Below are 22251 nucleotides of genomic sequence, written 5' to 3' on the forward strand. Positions count from 1 at the left end.
CCCTCTCCCACTTCCAGCCCCACCCTCGCCTCGTCCCCTACCCTCAGTCCCAACCCAGGCCTGTCGTTCCGCTCGGCCCTAGGCCAGCCCCGACCCCTGCCCGGGTCTGCAGCCACACATCCTGCTCCATCCCTGCCCAGCGTCTCTTCGGGTCCAGGTCTCCGAGTCTCGACCCATTCAGCTGCTGGCCGGGCCTCTCCAGCTCGCCCGGCTCCAACCCCGGCGACTTGAGGCTGCCAGACCTGGGGCTCAATCCAGACACCCACTCTCAGGCTTCACCTCCCTCCCCGTCCCCACCCCAAAAGCTATCGGCCGGTTCATATCCGCTTGGGACCCTCGACCTCGGGGAAGGCAAGGAGGAGTCCGCGGGGGTTGGGGCTGAACGGGGCGGGATTTCTGTGCTTGGCTGGGGAGGGCACGCTGGAGCTCTAAGAGGAGGGGACCTTCGACCCCAAACCTACCACCTCCCGGTACCAGGTGGGGAAACCGAGGCGGGGGGAGGGGCTGGGGATGCCTGGAGAGGAGGGCTTTAAGGATGGCGGAGGAAGCGAATGTATGAGGCCCTAGGAAATGAGTCTGGGCTAAGCAGCAGCCTGTGCTTGCCCGCTTACCAGTTGTGTGTCCTGGACACTACCACTCTTCGGCTGTCTGGACCTGTTTCCTCATCTGCAAAATGGAGAGGTTGGCCAGCTGGTTCAAGTGCAATGTTAACTTTACTGTTTAGTTTCCACGAGGGTGGGCGTCCTGGCCCATGGGCTCCAGGGGCTCTCCCAACTCAGTCTGTGGATATTGAGCTCTTCAGAGCCGGCAAACCTGTCCTCTAACCCTCAGTGCGAATCTGCCAAGCCCAAGCCCTAAGGCCTAGGATCCAGCTGCAGTCACCCTTCTGCTGGCTCAAGCCCATCCAGCTTCCAGACTGCACTCCCAGGTGCATTCCCCTCGTATTCTTCTTTATTCTTCTTTCTTCCTCCTCCTCCTCCTTCTTCTTCCTCTTCTTTCTTCTTCTTCCTTCTCCTCCTCCTCCCTCTTCTTCCTCTCTTCCTCTTCTTTCTTGCTCTTTCTTCCTCTTCTTTCTTCCTCTTCTTTCTCTCTCTCTCTTTCTTTCTTTCTTTTTCTTTCTTCTTCTTTCCTCCTCCTCCTCCTCCTCATCATCATTCTTCTTCTTCTTCCTTCTTCCTTCTTTCTTCAACAAAGTCTCACTTTGTCATCCAGGCTAGAGTCCAGTGGCATGATCTTTGCTCACTGCAACCTCCGCTTCCCAGGTTCAAGTGATTCTCCCAAGTAGCTGGGACTACAGGTGTGCACCACCAGCCTGGCTAATTTTTGCATTTCTTGGTAGAGATGGGATTTCACCGTGTTGGCCAGGCTGGTCACGAACCCCTGACTTCAAGTGATCCACCTGCCTCAGCCTCCCAAAGTGCTGGGATTACAGGTGTGAGCCACTAGCCCTGGCCCTCCCCATGCATTTCTATGGCTGCCTCCCTTCTCTGTGCCCACTGCCCTCATTTCTTGTTCTGGTGTTCAAGGGCAGTGCTATCTGAGACAGTTTCCTCCAAAAATGACTCTCCCTGACAGGAACTGTCTGCTAGACTCCTGGCCTTCTTCACACATCCACTCTCCTGCTTTTGTCCTTGCTGCGTCCTCTGCCAGGATCATACTCCTCTGCCTGGTGTAAAGGACACTTCCCTCCCTCCTTGTGTGCCCACATCCTCCATTACGGGGGAGGGAGGTTGTGATTTCAGGGCTGCCTCCTATGGTACGTAGGCTCCTTGGGACAGAGGCCCAGGTGCCAGAATGGGCACCTAAAGAACACTTGTGGTTCTTCGGTGTTATATTTTAATGGTCTCAGCTTTATTATGCCTCTGTTTCTTTTCTTTTTTGAGACAGGGCTGTTGCCCAGGCTGGAGTGCAGTGGTGTGATCTTAGCTGACTGCAACCTCCACCTCCCAGGTTCAAGCAATTCTTTGGCCTCAGCCTCCCGAGTAGCTGGCATTACAGTTGTGCACCACCACACCTGGCTAATTTTTGCAATTTTAGTGGAGATGGGCTTTCTACATGTTGGCCAGGCTGGTTTCAAACTCCTGGCCTCAAGTGATCTACCTGCCTCGGCCTCCCAAAGTGTTGAGATTACAGGCGTGAGCCACCACAGCCAGCATTTTTTTTTTTTCCAGACAGGATCTTGCTCTGTCACCCAGGCTGGAGTACAGTGGCACAGTCACGGCTCACAGCAGCCTGGATCTCCTGGGCTCAAGCAATCCTCCCACCTCCGCCTCTCATGTAGCTGGGACCACAGGCATGAGCCACCACACCTGGGTAATTAAATTTTTTTTTTTTTTTGGTAGAGATGAGGTCTCACTTTGTTGCCTAGGCTGGTCTCCAACTCTTGGACTCAAGCAGTCCTCCTGCCTCAGCCTCCCAAAGTGCTGGGATTACAGGCATGAACCACCGCACCTGGCCTATGCCTCTGTTTCTGTGTCTCTAAGTTTTATGGTTCTGTGACCACTGATCTCCCAGCCTGCTTTCCCCCTTGGTGATGAGAAAAGAACATTAATGGAGGGATTGGAAGGACTGAGAGATAAAACTAGAGGCTGAGGGAGGAGATCTTTTCAGATCTGACACCAGGGAAAACTTGAGATTTGGAAACATACTATTTGTACTTGTGAGGACCAGAGTGGGCTGTGGAGAGGGCTGCAGAGAGGAATCTTTGATGGGTGCTGGGCCTCTTAAGGGCATTCCCCTTGCCATAACTCATGTGCCTCACCCCATAGTCCCCTGCTGGACATTCCACAGCTGTGGGTGGGGCCACAGATCCTCTCTCTCACCCTCAGGCCTCTGGTTAAAGTGCCACCGTGGGGTGGGGGTGTCACACATTAACTGGTAGCACCCAAGCACCTGGCAGAGTCAGCTTGCCCTTTTTGACAAGCAGGCCCCAGGGGCCTGGTTAGTCAGTTTCTGGTTAGTATCAGGTCAGTGTTAGTTTCACTGGAGTTTGAAAAGGCCTGGCTGGGGGTGGGGAGTAGGAGTGAGTCCCTGTCTCTAATCCCCAGGCTGGGGCCTAGGAGGAGGAGCTAGGGTGGTCACTGGATCTCAGAACTGCAGTAGGGGCTGGACTCTGGCCCCACCCCTGCTGGTGTGGCAGCCCCAGTCTGACAGGCCTCTGCTGCAGCCATCCCACTGTGAGTAGGGCTCTGGCCAAGGTACACAGACCCTGGGGCCAGGGTGGGCATCAGACACCAACAAGCAAGGCAGAGGCTCAGCTCTCTGAGCAATGCAGCCTGGTTCCCTCCCTCAGAAAACCCCTTGCCCAGACCAGGGATTCTCTGGGACTAATGGCTCACATCTATTTCTGAGTCCTTATATTCCCCCACTGCTTCATCCCAACACTAGCCCCAAAGTCAGCCTGCATCCAAGCTTAGCCCTGATCCCAGACTAAGCTCTGTCTCCATGATGAGCCCCAACCTCAGGCTGAGTTCTTATCCCAATCTGATTTCTAGCCCCTGGCTGAACTCTGACCCCAAGCTGTGCCTCCACCCAGACCTCTCTCAGCTTCCAGTCCCCTCTGGAAGCTTTTTGAGGCAAGAGGCCAGTAGGGGAGGGGATGGCCAGGCCATAAGTGAAGCGAGGTGCCACTTTTACAGCCATTTCGGCTGCTCATAAACACCCCCTGACACCCGGCTGAGTCGCTGGAGGCTCCCATGGCAGCTGGCTGGGCAGCCCCCTCCCCTTGCAGCAGAAGCATGGCTGCCTGGCTTTCTTGCCTCTCAGGAAGATGAAGGGAGGGACGATGGGGGCACCTGGGGCCAGCAGGCTCTGTCCCAGCCAGGGAGCACTCCCAAAGAGCTAGAGGTATGGGCTTTCTGTCCCTGCTGGCCTCATGGTTACAAGCCCCCTGCTGTCGTAACACCAGGTCCACAGATGTGTCTCCATGCAGGCATGTCTTGTCTGCCCCACAGCACGGCCCAGGTACTTACACACTCAGCCCCGGGGAAACCACAGACTTGGACCTCCCAGCTGTGCTCAGGCCCCCAGGCTCCCCTGGCCCCCGCTCACCTGGAGCCCGCGGGCCTTCCAAGTCAGGCCTACAACTGCAGAGCAGACTCAAGTTGGCCACGGGGAGGCCATGGATAGTCCCTGAGCAGCTTCTGTGGCTCAGGCCTAAGCAAGGATAGCGCTGCTGAGGACAGGAAAAGGCCTGAGTCAGAGCTTCCACTTGAAAAGAAAAATTAATTATTTTTTACCAAGCCCTACACTGGCCCAGGACTTTGTCCCAGACCCCTAGTCAGGAGTAGGAGGCAACAGAGACAGATCCAAGCGTGCCAGTGTTCAGATGCCCTGGGTTGGGCCCTCCTCTCAGCCCCCATGGGTCTGCCTGCCAGGTAACCGGGCCCACTCAGGCTGCCAGACATGTGTGTGCCTCAGTAGTCCTCCCCTTGCCCTGCCACGCCTCTCTCTTAGTCTCTGTGTCCCTGTCTGACCCTCTGGTCCTTGCCACATCTCAGGAATATCAGGCCACCATGAGGTATGAACACAGCCCCTACTAGTGACTTCACTCAAGTTTAAGGCACCCAGAGAAATCAGAGGGGGCTGGAGGTGGTTCTTGCCTGTGTCACAGGCAGGAAAACTGAGGCCCAAGAAGGCCTGATCTGCCAGCACCGGGTACCCAGTGGCTCCTAAACGGAAGAGATTGGGGCGGGGGCGTCATTCCACTCCAGCCCGTGTCCTGACCCCTACAGCCCCACAGTCACCCCATATATGACTCCTTGCCCACTGGAATGTGGGCTCCTGGTGAGGAGTCAGCCAGGAAGCCCTCTCTATCTGCCTCCCAGGCCCTTCCAGGCCCAGGGTCTGCTTAAGCCGTCACAGGTCACAAAGGCAGGGGGCTGTGGACAGGATGACCTCTCTGTGGGTCTGTAGAACGAGCTGTGTTCAGAACCAGGGCTGGTTGCTCAGGATGATGATGTGGGCAGACAGGGAGGCAGAGACCCTGCAAGATCCCAGAAACCTCATCCCCAGCCCTGTGACCCGGCTGGAGGCTGCCCTTCTGCCTGAGCCCAGTCTGAGCTGGTTTGTGTCTGGAAGTCCTAGGCTCAGCCTGATGAGGTATAATGATTCACGTGGCAGCTGCCACTCAGCACATTCCAGCTGTAGCCCCCAGCACCCTGCATGTGAGGCAGCTGGCCCCAACCACCCTCAGCCATTGGGCACATTCCTAGGGCCCCCCTCCCTGGGTCTTCCAAGCTCCTGGGGAGGGTACCACTCATTAGAGTTTCCAAAGTACTTTTTGTTTCACAAGTTGGACGGGGAGGCAGGGAGCTCGGTGATACCTGGCCTCCAGGTGGGGGAAACGGGACCAAAAAGCAGAATGGACTGGCCAGGGGACATAGCGAAACTATGACAAACAGCACTTACGGTGCTCCTGCCCCAGCTACTCTGAAGTGCACTGCTCCAAGGGATATCCCGGGACACTTAGGCCATTCTGTGACCACACCAGCGGGAGTCAGTGGGCAGTTGTGCCCAAAGGAGGGAGAGCTCCCTTGTCCTCTGTCAAGCCTCCCTGTTGCCCTGGCTCTCGACCGCCAGAGCCTCTCCCTCCCCTGAGTCCACATGCACTGCCCTGCTCTGCCCACAGGCCCCATCCTCACTGGCCAGGGAAGCAGGAGGCTGAGGCCTGTTCTGCGGAGCCCTGAGCCAGACTTCTTCCTACTCATGGCCTCAGTTTCCTGATCTGTTGTTAACAGTTGGGCAGTTTCAGGCTCAAAGGGGATCTGTAAAGTGCCCAAGCACTTGAGTCTTGGATGCAAGTAGACCTGGGAATCTGAAAACCTGAAGGCCTTTCTCCCCTCCAGCCTTGGGCCTGCCAGTTTGTGTTCCTCCTGTGGGCCCCAGCCCAGGGCTCTGGGGGGCAAGTCTGGCCCTCAGCTCCGGGGACAGGAAGTTGTATTTTGGTCCTGGGTCCTGGGGAAGAGGCAGGGGGAGAATGGCAGCTCAGACCCAGCCATGTTTACTCGGGCCCGGCCCCCTCCGAGCTCAACAGGCTCCCATTCATTGGGAGCCCCATAAACCCTTTGGGGCTCCCTGAGGTTCAGAACGCCTGAATGCCAAGGCTGGCTGCTGCCCCCAGACCTGCTGGGGGCCGTGGGCAGCAGGTGGGGCATGAGTGAAGCGTGAGTGGGGTGGTGGGTGGGAGCCTGAGACATGCCTGAGTTTCCAGGTGTTTGCAGTGGAGTAACAGTTCTTGCCCCATGCACATTGTGGAGCAGTTGGGAAATCCAGGGAGGTGGTGGAGGTTGAAGGGTTCCTTCCATGGCCATGGGGCCGTCAAAACTGATTTCTCTTAGATCAGGCCCCAGAAGGGTGTCTCCTCAGACTAGGCTCCCGAGGGCATGTCGTCAAATCACGTGACCCTCAAGGCAAGGCTGAGACTGCTGTGCCCAAACCAGAGCTGATGTCCCTGCTGAGACCATATACCTGGCCTTTGGTTGTTGATAGTCCACTCCCTGGCAGGGTGAGCGTGGGCATGGGCGTGGGCGTGCATCTCACTGGAGTAGGGCAAGTCTCTGGTCTGTTCCTCATCTGTTCAGCAGGAGGTCTTCACTGGAAGGGGAAGCACTGGGATTGGATACTGGGGGATGAGGACTCGGGTCCGCGTCCCTCAGTGTTGTGTGTTGTCATCTTTGTGCCCATCTCTGTGCTTTCTTTGGGTGAGTTAGAGCATCGTCCCGAGGTCCCTGGAAATGGAAGAGAGGCAGCAGCAGTGTTCGATGGGAAGAACTGTGGCTTGGGGGTCCAAACCCTGTCTAGCTTTCCCATGACCTGGAAACAATTCTGTCCCCACCCAGGTCTTCAGTTCTCCCTGCCACAGACAGGGGTTAGCGTGGACTCTCTCCAAATCCACCCCTAGCCCTGCTGTTCCCAAGGGCAGCTCCGAGGGAGATCCCTGGTGGCATGGTGACAGGGAGTGGGGTAGGAGAAAGGCCTCCCCACCAGATCCCCTTTCAACAGTGCTCCCACATGCCCGGGCAACCTGGCCAGCCACTGGGGACACTGGTTGGAGGGCCAAAGGGGGTCCTATTTCCCAGACGCCTTCTGGGTGGAGTGTGACTTCCCGCTCCAGTGGTTGTAAAATCCCCAGAAGCCTAGTGCGTCCCTAGTGTGTATGTGTGGGGGAGTCTGTGCCTCGGAATACCCCCTCCCAGGCGTGTTTGACACGTGTTTCCGCCTCTCCCGGCATGGGCTCCCGCTGCTGCTATTTATAACCTTTAAGAGCTCCTGCCGACTGCAAAGTTTTCTTAAACTCAAAATATCACCGAGGTCCCGGGCACGCGTTCCAGAGGCCGGCTGGGCCCTGTGGTTTGAAGGGAGGTGGGGGCCAGGAAGGAGGAGGTGGTGGGGAGGGGGTTAGCTCAGACACTGGGTCCTTGCCGGGGGCTGTGGCCGGGAGACGTCGGGTGGAGAACCCCTAGTCCCGACACTCCTGCCCTGTTAGACCTGGAGGAACCCTCTATGTGGGTGGTCCTTGGTCGTGCGGGGCCAAATCTCTGGGCCTCAGTTTCCTCTCACTCTAAATGCCTCAGGGGACACTGTCTGGGGCAAGGCAATGAGCTGGCGGACACTGGGAACATCTCTAGGGCTGGAATCAGGGGTGTGTCTCCCTGGCCATCCTGGAGGCTGCACTGAGCCTGGCCCAGAGGCACCGTGGACATTGGCTGAACTGGCCGGAGAGGGGAAGCACTTGGGGAAGTTTATAAAACCGTGTATGGGAAAGCAACATCCAGAGGGGGGCAATGGCGTGCCAAAGGTCACCCCCCTTATCCAGAGCAAGTCTCCAGGCCTTCGGACACCCGTGCCCTCTGAGGTGAGCCTCTTTGGAAGAGGCAGAAGGGCTCTCACTGGGCACAGGTGAGTCGCCAGTGTGGAGGATGTGCTGGACATAACGGGAGGTGGCTAGGCATAACTCAGATGCCTCCCTTAAGCTGCAGGGGACACTGGCAGCCAGTCTGGCCCAGCGAGGTCAGGCCTCTGCCCAAAGTCACACACCCAGCTCCTGCCTGCCCTGACCTCTGCTCTATCTCTGGGGCCTCTCTGCCTCCCAGACTAGTCATGACCTTTTTGGGGAGGCCAGCGGTCTAGGCTTCCCGCAGTCCCGCTGCATTCCTTCCCTGAGCTGGTGTAGGGGCCGTGGAGGCAAGGGACTGGAACACTAAACTCAGGGCCATCCAGTACATCCTGTCCTCACAGCAGCACCCTCTCTCAGCACAGCTGGCTACGGAAGCCACTCCTGGCCCCATGAACAGAGTTGGGTTCAGGATGGAAGAGTGACCACCCCCGCCCTCCACCTCAGCGGCTCCACATCCATTTTCCCAATTAAGCATAACCACACAGGGCTCCTTGGAGGGGGAGTGGGGCAAAGAAGTGATGACCTTGCAAACAGAGGAGGAGGATGAGGAGGAGGAGGAGAAAGAGGAAGAGGAGGAGGAGGAGGAGGAGGAGGAGGAGGAACAATGACGTGTTCTGCAAGCTCAGCCCTGCCTTCCATGGCCCCTGCATGCACCTTACTATGTGTCAGGCTCAGCTGGGAGATGCAGAGACTTGAGAGTTTGGGGGAGCCAACTCCCTGCCTAGCCCCACTGCCCTGTGTTCCCATTCCCTGAACCCTCCATGAGCTCTTGGCCTCTGCCCCTGCTCTTCTTGCTGTCTGACTTGTCCTTCCCTTCTCTGCCTGGGTGGCTCTTGTTTGCCCTCCAAAGGCCCCCTCCTCTCTGAACCCTTTCTGGATCTGCACCCTTCAACTCCCAGCAGAGTGAGACCTCAGATCTCCTGGTTTGACTAGAAAATTTAGCACAGCATGATAGGCTGCTGCTTCTGTCCCAACAGATGGCGAGCCCTTGAGGACGGGGCTGGGTTGTCTCTGTGGCTCTGCTGAGAAGGCTCCATCTCTTGGGGAGGGCACACCTATTGGTCAGAGCTGTGGACTCCAAACACCCTGCTCCCTTACCTGTTTGTCTCTCAGTTGCCATGGGGTGGCTCAGTTTCCTCATGAGCAGGTCCCAGGATCAAAGACAGATCCCTTCATTGTCAGAACATTTTTCTCCAAGGAACCTTATGAGATGGAATCCACCTGACAGCAGCATCTCAGAAAGCCAGGGAGCAGCCCCAGGGGTTGAGCTGGAGCCTAACCCTGAGACAGGAGCTGAACCTGGCGTTGGCAGAGAGGACCCACCCTCGGCCCCCATCCCAGACTAGCCTGGCTGTCCCTGCAGCTGCTGCTGTGAGACCATGGGAGTGGGGAGACTGGCATGTCCTCTCTCTGGACCCCAAGGTCAGGCGAGGAGGGGCCTGAGAGGTGGTGGCGGCTCCTGGCAGCCGCAGTCGATGATGGTTTCTCCTTGTTTTCCTGCCCCTGGGAACTGTATCTCCAATGATTCTAGGTGGGGCAGGGGCCATGAGCATGCTGGTTGGGGGTGGGCTGAGGGAGGGGTCTCGGGGCTCTACAGCATCCTCTGCTAAATCCCCCACAGAGGCTGTCCTGCTGCTTATGCTCTCAGACCAGGACTCCTGAACGCAGGGCCCCCCTTTGGATGGATGGGCTCACTGTCAGGCAGGGCTCTCTGGGGGCACAGGAACTCCCCAGTCCCTCCCAGCTCATCTGCAGCCTTGGATGAGCCCCTGTGTTTATGCAGAATTCCAGCCAATTGTTCCCCTGTTGTCTTGGCTTCAAGCTCCAGCCCTCTGCCCCTCACTGAGACCTGGCCAGGGGCACAGGCTGAGGCAGTGGGAAGGAGGAGACTCAGGTCCAGGGATGCCGCACCCTGACTGCCCTGGGAGGACCGTGCACCTGCTGAGGCCACCTTTAGGGAACTCCTGCCCCACTGTGCAGGTGTGAACACAGGTCTCCACAGGGGAAGAGGTTCCAGGAATCAGTGATGGGGCCAGCATCAGAACTGAGTTCTCTGTCCCCAGCCAACACAACCCCAATCCCAGGACCTGTACCCTCATCTGCTTTGGATGGGAGGAGGATGCTCCAGTGTCTCCTAACATTCCACTATCTCCCCAGAACAGTTTCTCATCCAACCCAGCTCCAGACCTCTGGGGCACAGAGGCATTTACCTCAGCCCTGGCTCTAAAACCGCATGAGGCTCCCTGGAGCAGAGGGCTCCAAGGCCAGATGCTGCAGAGAGCTGGGCTCCTGGCCTCACCCTTACCCGTCTGCTCTAGGCTCTGCATTTGGGGGTTCCTGTGCTGGTCTCAGGGGCTTACTACACATTCGGGGGTACCTGTGAGTCTCTGAACCTGCTGTGGTCTCCCCACAGCCCTCAAAGCTGACCTGATGGGAGCTTGCCTGTCCCCCAACCGTCTGTCCTTCCCTTTTGTCTTCCCTCTGCTTGCACTGGGGTCCAAGATCTGGGAAAGGAATGGGCCGGGAGCCTTCCAGAGAGTCCTTTCCCACGAGAGCCAGGCTCTGACCCCATCCTTATCTGGCCCGGATGTGCCAAGAACAACACAGATGCTGAAGCTCCAAAGCCCCAAACCAGGCCGCCGACCTCCCCGCTCAGCGACTCTGCTTGGGCCTCCGTTTCCCCTTCTGTGAACAGGGTGGGACGGGGTGGGAGGAGGCCGTGGAAAGGGCCCAAATGTCCAGATGCACACATTCACACACAAACAGATGTGGACACTACTGTGCCAGGCAGGCCTGGTAGGATCCCCTGATTTTGGCTGCCTCCAGCCCTGCTCCTCCTTCCCAGTGCTCATTTCTGCCTGGAAATTATACTTGCGTGTTCTTTCTATACCTGTGAGCTAAAATATGTGGTGCATTAGGTGTATGTGGGATAGTGCATGGATGTGTACACAAAGGCATGTGAATGTGTGTATACATGTGTGTGAAAGCATATGTGTACAAAGGAGTGTGGACATGTGTGCACAGGCGTGTGAACATGCATGCAAAGGTTTCTATGAAGCATGAAGATATGTGGTAAAGGTGTGTGGTACAGCGTGCCTGCTCTTGGCCCAAGCTCCCTTGGGCTAGGGTTCCTGAGTGCCTATCTGCAGGCTCCAGGAAGCTACGTGTGCACACACACATTTCAGTGTGGTTCCTGCTGTCCCAGTACTGGTGGAAAGGAGCTAGGCAAAGGTGGAGTAGGTAGAGTAGGGAGTGTCTAGGGTCCCGTGGGTATCTCCAGACAGACACACATCAGGGGTGGGTTAGCCTGCCTGGGGATAGTGTGTGTGTTTCAGACATAGCCACACTGGGAGGGTGGATATATAAATACTCACACAGGCAGGTACCAGAGTTGACCCTAACTATTCCTGGCTGGGAGCTTGGGCCACTTTTAATGCAGCATCCACACCCTGGGCCACAGAGAATTTTTGTATGGCCACTGGAGGCAAGGCCACAGCTGGTTCTGGGGGTGGGGGCAGAGTGGGGAGAGCCCTGGGTGTAGGGGACCACCATGGCTAGGTGGGGTCTGCAAGGGGGCAGGGAGGCCCTCCCAGCCAGCACTCCCTCTTCACTGTCACCACCACTGTGGCCTCCTTGTCACCCTCCTGTCTTCACCTCCATCACTGTCACCCTTGTCCCAGGCACTGCCTTCTTCATCTGTCATCCTGTCCCTCTGTCCAGGTGCCCATGCCCACCCTCTCTCCTTGCATCCTGGTCTGGTGCCCACTCCTTGTCCACTTGGAGCTGCTTGAGGATGGGTGAGAGGTGGGAATGAATTTGGGTTACACTGGCTGGGAGCCGAGGTGAGGGGTGACAGGATGGTGTGCATTCGTGCGTGTCTGCAGGCTCCAGGAAGCTACATCCTTCCCTGGGGCAACATTTGTCCCTGACCCTCCCACCAACCCTCTCTCCCCACTGTTTCTGACTGCCTCATCTCTCTCTTTCTCTGTCTCTCTCCATCCTGCCATCTCTGTCTCAGTCTCTGTGTCTCACCTCTGCCATAGCCAAGGGTCCCTGTCTCCAGTTTCTCTGTGATGGCCCAGGGGAGCTGCTTCCTCCTCCCAGCCAGCGTGAACTGTTTGCCTGAGACAGTCGGTCCATCCACTCAAACAACCACTCAATTCAGACTCCTCGTCTGACTGACGGGTTTTTATTCCCCTGCTAAATTTACTTGCATTTTTGACTGAATTGGCCATTCAACAGAGGTTGTGTCCACATGCCCCTTCCCCACCCATGCCAACAGATGAACAGGCTCACAGACAGACACGCACACAGAGCCAGGAGCACGCAGACACGCTCATGCCCACGCAGAGTCACAGCCTCGTGCCCATGGTGACACATGAAAGCACGCAAGATGGCACACTCCCACACAATCACACGGCCTCATCCTCTTGTCCATGGTTACACACACATAGACTATCCACACCTGTCCAGCCACACATGTTCACACCTCGTGTGGCAGTGTCTGCAGGTCCTGAGACCTGTTCTGGGGAAGCCTTAGGGAAATGGAGGCAAGGGGAGGGAGGAGTGTAGCCCAGGGTGCAGCGCTGGGCAGAGCCCCAGCCCAGCACCCAGGGCGGCCTTGGCGGTCTCCTCCAAGGCCGGCTCATGGCGCACCCTCCTTTCTTCCTCAGTCCATCTAGGTGGGGTTTCTGGTCATTTCAGGCCGCTGCTGAGCCCCTGCAAACCTCAATAGCAGCTCCCAGACCCCGATCCTAAAAGGGGAGTCTTTTTTTTTCTTCCAAGGACAATAAATATTTGCTCTTTGGGAAGCTGCTGGTGGGAGAGTACAGGGTTTGGCCCAGTGGCAGGGAATGTCCAAGGCAGTTCAGGGAGGCCACAGGCCATGCTGGGGGGAGGGGCCAGGCCCCTGTCCGGAAGCTGGACCAGCAGGCAGAGCTGGGGAGCTGGGGCTCAGGGCTGCACCTTGCTCCATTCCTCCTGACCCAAGCCCCAGGCCTTTGTTTTCTCAGCTCCTTTGATTAGCACATTGGCAACCCCTCCTCCTATCCCAGACCCCGGTACCCCAAACCTCACCGCTTCAGAGCTCCCACGACCCCTTGGCATCCCGAGACTTCATCTCATGCATCCAGAATGCACAGACCCAACTGATGCTCACTCTTTGGACTAAACAGGGGTGCAGTATCTCCAGACACATTTTCAATCTTCCTTCTAAGACTAGCTGGTGAGAGTAGGGCTGAGGTCCCCCAGTCCAGGCACCTGAAAAGTCAGGGCTATGCCCGTCTTCCAGAATGGACCAAGCCTGGCCAGTGCTGTCCCCATCCTGTCCCTCATGAGGCTTGGGTCCCTAGAGGCTTCTGCCTGCCCACCCCTCCCTCATGCTGAATTGGGCTCCCAAATATAGCGGCCGTGGCCACAGCCAGCCAGGACACCACAGCCCTAAGCGTCAGTCCTGGGCCGGGATCAGAGGGGCAGGAGCTGATTATAGGTCCCTGGGCCAAAACCAGGGTTTGCCTGCCAGCCCGCTGAGCCCTGCCACCCCCACCCCTAGAACCACAAGGTTGGAGCATCTGGTCCCCGTCAGCACAGTGGGCAGAGGGAGGGGCCTGAGGGTTGTATTTGGCCTGCTCGAGGACAGAGTTGTCTGTGTGTGGTGTGGGGGTAGTGAGGATGGGCTGGGACTCAGGGGCAGAGACTGTCCTCTGAACCTGGAATCACATTGCCACACCCATGGCCATGGTACAGGTGGGGAAACTGAGGCCAAGAGGAGCAGGGACCAGGCCGGGTCACAGGAGCATAGGGAGTCTACTGCCTCCCCCTTGGGTACTCTTTTCCATCTCTCAAGGCCCGGGGTTGTGCCTCTGGGAGGTGGGCTCCATCCTGTTAGTGGTGGAACGGCCTTGCTGGGAAATCCTCCTAGGAGTCGGACTTTCATCTGAGGCTCCAGGGCCATGGGATGGTGTAGAAATTTATCTCCTTCTCCTGGGCCTTGTGCCTGCCTCGTGCCACCTCTAGTCAGAGTTGCTGGGCAGCCCTTGCCTCCTTGGGGCCACGGTCTCCCCATCTGTGCAGCTGGACAGGGACCTAGGGGCCCCGCGTGGGGTCTGTGTTCGTGGGTGTCCAGCGTGTAGTGGTGGGTTCACATCTATGTGGACACACAAGTGGGCCCTGGTAAGTGAGCTACAGCCCATGGGCCTGCCCACACCAGGACAGGGTCCCCAGGACCTGCTGCGCGGCAACATTTGACCTACTTCTAAGGCTCTGGGTCTGGCCCAGGCCGTGTTCTCGACTCCTCCGGGAAGTGTGGGCCTGCGTCCCAGCCCAGAGGCTGTGGGCCAGGAGGGGCGGGACCGGCAGGCCAGGGCGGGCCAGGGCTGCCTGCGGAGCCTGCGGCCCAAGGGACAAGGGCACGTGGGGAGCCCGACCCTGTTTCCCTGCCTCTGGCTCTTGGGCCCAGGGGACAGCTGGCCCTTACCTCCTTCTGCCCACCCTCCACGTGGCAACCATAGTCTGAGCTCCCCAAATTGGCTCTGACAGGATGATGGACATTCTTCATGCCCTTCTGAACGCTACCAGGGAGGTCTGCCAAGCAGTTACCCCTGCTGTTGCCAAGAGTGTGACCCCCTGGTGCCCCTTCCCACTGGCCTTGTCCACACAGGGCCACACTGATCTGGAAACCTGTCAGCCTCTGTCCTGGGTCCTGGGTCTGGGGTTTGGGTTTGCAGTCCTGGAAGTCTGGGTTTAGAGTCCTGGGGCTTGAGTCCCGGATCTGGGGTCTGCGTTTAGAATCATGGGTCCTGTGTCTGGGGCCCAGGGTCCAGAGTCTGGGTTGAAGGTCCAGGTTTGCCATCCTGGGTCTTGGAGTCTTCGATCAGGGTTTGGGTGCCAGGATCTTGGTCTAGGTCTCCACAGTCGGGTCTAGTCCTGGCATCTGGATTCTGGGTTCTGAGTTTGGCACTCAAATTGTGAGACCTGAGTCTGGGGTCTGAGCTTGGGGTTCTGCGTTCCTGATCTGGGGTCTGGGTTGAGATCCTGGGTTCTGGGGTTTGAATTCAGGAACCAGAGGTTGGTTCCCATCCCTTCTGCGCCCCCTGCTGGCTGGTTGTGGTCCAGTCATTGCCTGTACCACAGGGGTCAACCTCACCTCTTTAGGCTATGAAGAGCCCGCCTGAATTGCGGTGGGCATGGGAAAGTGGTGGGTGGGCTTGGAGGCAGCTACTGGCCGCACTAGTGTCCCAGAGTGCCGTCTGCACTGCCAGAGCTCCTGTCAGTCAGTTGGCAAATCTCCCCATCTCTCCGGGCCCACTCCAAGACAGGGTTTAGCACGGGGTTCCAGTACCTCTGTGAGAGGTGGGTAAACTGAGATATTTGGAACATTTGTTCATCCAGCATTTATTGAATGCCTTTGGTGTACCAGATCCTGCGAAAATGTAGCTGTGGAAGAAAAGAACATTCCTCCCTCCTGTGATGGCTGACATTCATAGGAAGGCGGATACACGGAAGACGCCAGGTAACAAGAGCCCGGAAGAAGGCTGGCGTGGTCGGGCTTTCCTGTCTTAGCCCACAGGCTCCTCAGAAGTCAGGGCCCACATCTTCCCCACATTCCTCTTGGCTGGGGGGAAGGGAGAGGTAAGGTGGCTGCCTGAGAGGGCTCTGGGACATGGTGTGTGCCAGCCTGCAGCACACTGGACTGCAGCTCAGACATCAGAGCTTTGGGAGCTGAAGCGGTAGGACCCAGACCCCCAGCCCTGGCTCTCCAGGCCCCCTAGGCCCTGCCCAGATCCTGCCTGCTAGGCTGACTCCTGAAGGGCACAAAGCTCAGGTTGGGATGTGGGAGAGAGAGGGGAGTGCCAGGCGTGGTGTGGCCTGTTCTTGCTGCCTACTGCTGCCCACCCTTCCTCCCTCCACCCTCAACTCCCTGCCCACCTTCCTGCCTCCTGTTCACCCCCTGCCTTGCTCCTGTCCTCGGTGTGCCTGGGAGGGCTCTGGCTGGTCCTGAAGAGTCCCTACTGGGGACTGGGCAGTTGTTATAGGTCTGAGGGTGGGCCTGTGGGTGAGCCCTGGGGCACTGTTGCTCCCAAGCCAGCAGGGGCATGCCCAGAGTCAGAGCTCAGGCAGTCACCATCCTGGCCCTAGCCTTCATCTGGGTCCTGACAAGGGAGTGAGGATGGCTCTGTGCACCCTGTCCCTGCTGCAGGTCCACATTTGCACTGTGTGTGACAGAAGGGGCCTAAGCCACTGCCTTGACCCTGCCATGCACAGGTGGAGAAAGGTGGCACTATGTGGCTCTGGCTGGCTGCATGAGCCTGCCCATCCTAGATCACAGAACTGGACACTGAGGCTCAGGACGCTCTTGTCACTGGCTTACCCCCTTTTGGGCCGATGTTGGGTGGTTTCCAAGGGATGGCAATTGTGTGAGGATGAAAGAAATGAGATGGGAGAAGGGTCCCTGTGTATGTCCTCTGCTCTGACCCTCTGCTTCCCTCATGATGAACGCAAGAAAATTGGTCTTGTTGGCAGTGTCTGTGGGTGGCTGGGGTTCCCATGTGACTTCCAGAGCCTGTTGTCCTGAGGGTCGGCAGGCCTGGGTGGTGGGACCTCCCCGGGGCCCCTCTGCATGTCCCTCTGGCTGTCTTCGCCTCTTGTGGTATTTCTGGCTCGTCTCTACTGACCCTCCCCCCACCCGTTTCTTTCTCAATACTGTTGCCAAACATCTGGAAGAAAAGTGAAAAACTTGTCCCCCCCACCCCCCGCCAGCCCCGGATGTTGTCAGATTTCCAGATGTGGGTGTTCTGCCCTCCAGATGAGAGGCAGAATGTGTTCCAGTCAGGAGCGGGCCGGCCTCAGCCCTGGACTACTGTCCCTCCCTGTGAGGCGGAGTGACAGCATGAGAGGGACTGGGCCCAGTAGGAAGACAGCAGGGCATGCCAGGTAGAGGCCCTGGGCCCCACGGCACCCTCTCAGCCTCAGGCTTAGCCCCTCGCCACACCAGGGAAATCGCTGGGGGTGGGGGCACTGCCTCTGAAGTTTCTATCAAAGGCTCCAGGCACTTAAAAATAACCAGGAGCACCTCCTTCCCATCCCCCAGGCGCAGATGCTGGGCAAGGAACAGAGCCCAATGTGTTTGCAAGATGTCCCCACTGTTGGCGTCCCCGTGCGGGAAGAGCCTTGTGCCACTTCAGCCTTCCCACCTCCCCAAGTGGCAGTCCCGTCAGGCTGCACTCTGTCACTGTCATCTGCTGAAGGTTGGGCCTTGGGATGACTCTGAGGGCCTGGCACTGCAGGATGGGCACTGGAGGTGGGCACTGAGTGGTAGGAATGGGGGTGAACGTCCTTGCACTGGGGCAGACCCTGCTCGGCAGCTTGCGGTTCCTCAGAGAGGCAGACCCTCTCAGAGCCCCTGCCAAAAGGGTCAGCAGAGGGCAACATGGGGCAGTGGAACAGCATTGGAGAGAGCTTTCTGGAAAAGGGCCAGTAGAGCCAAGCCTTGAATGTGTCAGGCAGAGGGGGCGAGGGCACTCTGGGCAGAGGGTGCAGTGGGGAGCCAGGCCTGGGGTGTGTAGGGAAATGTGCATCCCTGGGGGCTGTAGAGAAGGAAAGGAGGAATCCAGGGGTGAAAGCTGAGAAACTGGTCTCTGGGCCAGCAGGGGCTGAAGAGGGAGGCTGCTGAACTGGCCTGGGGCGACTGCCCTACAGGGAGCAGCATCCTTTCTCTTGCCCTTTGGGGGGGTTCCTGGAGACCCTTGGACCCATAGCCAGGGCTACAGCTGCCTGCCACGACCAGATACTCACATACAGACACCTGTGAACACCCAGACATAAACACACAGAAGCAACACCCGCAGACACACTCACATAGACATACAGACACACACACATAAAGACCCAGACCCTCAGAGACAAATGCAGACACCTGGGCCATCCCTTACATAGACACAGATACGGAGCACACATAGGCACACACAGAGTCCCCCACCATGGAGGCACCCAGACAACGCACACAGGTGTACACAGACCACCCCAACAAACACAGACACACAGAGACCCAGAGACACACCGAGACCCACAGACACACAGACACCGAGACAACACACACAGACACATGCTGACCTCCGCCTTCCCCCACACGGACATGGTCATAGACACAGACACAGGCACAGGGGACTTTGATGCACAGATGAGAGCTGAAGTTCAGAGGTGCCCTCCACCATGGAGGCACCCAGACAACGCAACAGGTGTACACAGACCACCCCAACAAACACAGACACACAGAGACCCAGAGACACACCGAGACCCACAGACACACAGACACCGAGACAACACACACAGACACATGCTGACCTCCGCCTTCCCCCACACGGACATGGTCATAGACACAGACACAGGCACAGGGGACTTTGATGCACAGATGAGAGCTGAAGTTCAGAGGTGCCCTTAGTTCATCCCAGTCCTTCTGGTCCCAAAACAACACGTAGCGTGTACTTGGTCCACCCTTCTTCGCCTCTTCATCTTATGGACCTGCGGAGGGGCAGCAGGGCCCTGTGTGGGTATGTGCGGGTTTGCAGAAGAGTGTGTGTGTATGTGTGTATGTCTGTGTTAAGCAGTGGCCTTTGTCCCCCTTTCTCCCTCCCCCTTCCCAACAGGTGATTGGGAGGAATGGAGATCCCTCCTCCCCTACCCATTCCTGAGCCCAAACAATGCCCTCCCCAGGCCCCAAAATAGCCCCTGAGCCTAGCCATATCCTTTTATGGCCCTGTCCCTATTGTGCACTGCAGGGGTGGGGCTGGGGTCATGAAGTGTCTGGGCAGGATAAAGGCCTGAGCGAGGCGGCTCACCTACCCTGCTTTCTGCATTCTTCTCTCCACATCCCTCTCTGTACTTACAGCCCCAATGGCCCCCAAAAAGCCAGAGCCCAAGAAGGATGACGCCAAGGCAGCCACCAAGGCAGCTCCCGCTCCCGCTCCCGCACCTCCCCCTGAACCTGAGCGCCCTAAGGAGGTGGAGTTTGATGCTTCCAAGATCAAGGTGGGTATGGGAGCTGGCTGGTGGCAGTAGGAGCAAGGCAAGTGAGTGGATCCCAGAGTGGACCTAGCAAGAGGCAGGTCAGGCTCTGGAAGTGAGCACTGAGCTGATGCTGGAAGCTTCTGTGCAGAGGTCAGACAAGCCCTGCCTGCTTCAGGCATCAGAAAGGCTGCAGCAGGAGGGATGGTGGTCAGACATTCTGCAGGACTCCCCTGGTGCTGCTGAGAACTAAGGGTGGGGTCTGGACTGGGGTTTGAGTCTGGACTGTCTTTTCAGTGGTTTTGGAAATGGGCTCTCCCTTGCCTTTCTCCCTGGACTTCTCATCCTTGGGGAATCCCGGAGCCAGTGGGAGCCAGGCAGGGATTTTCCTTCTTCAGCTGAGGGTCCCAAGTCCATACACGCTCCGAGGGTGGATGAGATGGGGAGTAAGAAGCAGGGCCCCTGTCCAGGTCTCGCTCAAGTCACCGAGCCCAAAGCTGGTACAGCACTTCCGGGCCTCAGCTTTTAGGTAGGGAACTTGAAGCATCAGCGGACTGGGGACATTCTGAAAGCTGTGCAGGAAGCTGGTCATGGTGGTATGACCAGTGGCCCCAGGAGCCCTTCCCCAGCTGGGAAGTCTTTCTCAGAGTCTAAACTTGGAGGGAGCCATGACTCCCACCTGTGGTATCTGCATAGCAGCACGTACCCTGTGTCCTGCCTGCTCCCTGTTCTTGGCTGGGACCACTGCTGCCCTGGCTGCCTCCTCAGGAGCCCTGTGGAACCCTCCCCGTCCCCACATGCCCAGCAAGACCTACATTCCATCGGTGAAGTCTTGCCTCCTGTTCATGAGCCCTTCCCAGAGACACCTACCACGTCCTTCGAGGCAAGGGTTCAAATCCCAACTCTGCTCCGTTTTAGTTGCCAAGTTCTTCAGTGCTCTGAGGTGCGGTTTCCTCAGCTGGGAAACAGAACAGCAAGTCCCCTCTTGCAGGGCTGCTGGGAACCATTCAGAGTATATGCACCTGGCGTTGGTCACCCCAGGTCTCAGGCTTGCATTCTGCAGGCCTCGTGGTGAGGCTCTGACCACAGCCACGGCCCATGGTGGCTTTGTCCTTTCTCGCCAGGCCTGAGGTTGGCACAGATTCCCTTCTGAGAGGTAGGGACAATGAGACCCCTCATGGGCCCTCATCCCCCATCCCCAGGTGGCAGGTAAAGGGCAGGGAACCTTTCCCAGGAGCCCAGATACCCTAATCTCAGCAGGCTTCCTGGTAGAGAGAGCTCTCAGGGAGCCAGGAATGACAACCTGTTCTTCCCAACCTGTTCTTCTGGTTGAGCCAGAAGCCAGGAGGGACAGTCATGGTAGGGTGGCCCTGAACAGGGCGTCCCTGTGTGCCGGCATGCACTGTGGACGTTGGTGGGTCCCCGAGGCAGCAGCCATGAGAGAGATGTCAGTCATGCCCCTCCCCCAAGCTCCTTTCCCTCGTGTGACCTTGACCTTGGGGCGAGTGACTGCAGTGATAAAAATAGACCTGGTATCCGGTGAGGAGGGGGACACTGGATCCCGGGAGGCCTCTTGATTGACGTCAATCAAGGTGGCCCCAATGTGACTTCAGCAAACACTCAGCAGCACTGCCCCGGCCCTGTGCTGTCCTGGGGTGCAGGAGCTTTCCGGGACCTACAGACAGGGTGTGTGAGAAATAGGTTTAGTGGGGCTGGTGAGTGATTGCCTGGTCTTGAGGGCTCAGGGGTCTCTGTGAAGGCAGACGTATATAGACACATGCTCACACACACACATGCACACTTGTGCTCACCCCTGATGCTGCCACGAGCCCTCAGCCTGTACCATTGCCCTTATTCCTCCTGCCACCCTGGGCCTTCCCATATCACTTTTGCTGACAGTCCTGCCCACCAGGCCCCAAGCAAAGCCAGCCTGACTGGGGCTTGCGTCTTAAGGTACATCTGTCCAGAACCGGGAGCATCAGGTAAGGCCCCCACTGGCCTGAGACCTTGGGCATGCGGCCTCCCTCCTCACTGCTACCCCTGATTCCACCGAGAATCAGGGGCTGGGTGCACACAGACTCAAGGCCTTCTGGCTGGACAGGTGGAGGGGTTAAGGAGGCAGGAGAGCATCAAGGTGGACTGCAGGAGGTCCTGGGGGTGTAGGCTGGGATGCTGGAATGGGACAGGCTGAGACAGTTGACATTCTGGGGTGGCCACGGAGTGCCCAGGAGGAGGCGTGGTCCCACCTTTTAAGCTGGGCATCTGAGTCTTTGGGGTCTCTTTTCAGATCGAGTTCACACCTGAGCAGATTGAAGGTGAGCAGGGGTCTTGAGTCTAGGGGTTGCAGGATTGGGCTGGGGTTCCCCGGTCTGAGGGTCCTGCCAGGGGTGTGGGGAGTGGGGTAGGCTGAGCCTGGGAGTGTCTGTGGCTCACTGCCCTCTCCTGGCAGAGTTCAAGGAAGCCTTCATGCTGTTCGACCGCACACCCAAGTGTGAGATGAAGATCACCTACGGGCAGTGTGGGGATGTCCTGCGGGCACTGGGCCAGAACCCCACACAGGCGGAGGTGCTCCGTGTCCTGGGGAAGCCAAAACAGGAAGGTAGTGCACCTGCCCAAAAGCCCCCATAGCGTCAGTCCCAGGGAGACTGCCTGGGTGGGCTGCCATCCATCCTGCGGGATAGCACGAGAATCTTTCCCGACATCCTCCTGTTGTCCCAATGAGGACACTGAGGCCTGTCACAGGGCCATGCTGACCAGGAGACATGCGGTAATGGTTTGCTGGAGCATCTGGCTCCATGCTGATTTGCCAGGCCTTGGTAGGTGCTGACACCTACGGAGGAGTGAGAAGGTGAGGCAGTGACAGCAGTGGGCAGTGGGATGCTGTTATCCCAGTGCTTTGGAAGGATCACTTGAGGCTAGGAGTTTGAGACCAGCCTGGGTAACATAGTGAGATTCCATCTCTACAAAAATTAAAAATTTAGCTTGGCATGGTGGCATGCACCTGTGGTCCCAGCTACTCAGGAAGCTGAGCCAGGAGGATCCCGTGAGCCCAGGAATTTGAGGTTGCAGTGAGCTATAATCACACCACTGTACTCCAGTCTGGATGACAGAACAAGAAGACCTTATGTCTAAAATAAATAAATAAATAAATAAATAAATAAATAAATAAATACATAAATGAATAAAATTTTAAAGCTAAAAAAAAAAAAAGGAGGGAGGCCCAAGCCCCCACCAAGGGTTTAAAAGTCCCAGGGAAGGTCTCTGATTGGCCTAGCTGCTCCTCACCCAATCACAGGTGGTGGAGGGTGAGGTCTATAAGAAAATGCCATGAAGGGAGGACTGTTTCCCAAAAG

General features: G+C 57.6%; 3 protein-coding genes across 6 annotated transcripts in view; 2 read left to right on the top strand and 1 right to left on the bottom strand.

The window, feature by feature from the left end:
* The window catches only part of PTH1R (parathyroid hormone 1 receptor), a 26130-nt gene extending 21961 nt beyond the window's left edge, over window positions 1-4169 (bottom strand). The window contains exons 1-2 of one of the 4 annotated variants that reach the window (XM_017855721.1): window positions 4051-4168; window positions 612-666 (exon numbers count right to left, since the gene is read on the bottom strand). The gene's annotated coding sequence lies outside the window, so the exon portion shown is untranslated. Of the gene's footprint in view, window positions 1-41; window positions 291-611; window positions 926-4050 lie in introns of those variants that run through there. The other 3 variants (XM_017855717.1, XM_017855720.1, XM_017855718.1) reach the window with 3 other exon arrangements.
* Window positions 1-15407, top strand: part of LOC108517651 (proline-rich proteoglycan 2-like) — a 16120-nt gene extending 713 nt beyond the window's left edge. Inside the window, exon 2 of the mRNA XM_017855725.1 lies at window positions 15315-15407. Coding sequence (XP_017711214.1) covers window positions 15315-15372 — 58 coding nt within the window. The 3' untranslated portion in view covers window positions 15373-15407. The remainder of the gene's footprint in view (window positions 1-15314) is intronic.
* A 3294-nt stretch (window positions 15408-18701) lies between these two features.
* The window catches only part of MYL3 (myosin light chain 3), an 8887-nt gene continuing 5337 nt past the window's right edge, over window positions 18702-22251 (top strand). Inside the window, exons 1-3 of the mRNA XM_017855726.1 lie at window positions 18702-18922; window positions 21186-21213; window positions 21348-21497. Of these exons, the coding sequence (XP_017711215.1) occupies window positions 18788-18922; window positions 21186-21213; window positions 21348-21497 (313 nt within the window). The 5' untranslated portion in view covers window positions 18702-18787. The remainder of the gene's footprint in view (window positions 18923-21185; window positions 21214-21347; window positions 21498-22251) is intronic.

The sequence above is a fragment of the Rhinopithecus bieti genome, unplaced genomic scaffold, assembly GCF_001698545.2.
Source record: "Rhinopithecus bieti isolate Rb0 unplaced genomic scaffold, ASM169854v2 scaffold_39746, whole genome shotgun sequence".
NCBI classification, from domain to species: domain Eukaryota; kingdom Metazoa; phylum Chordata; class Mammalia; order Primates; family Cercopithecidae; genus Rhinopithecus; species Rhinopithecus bieti.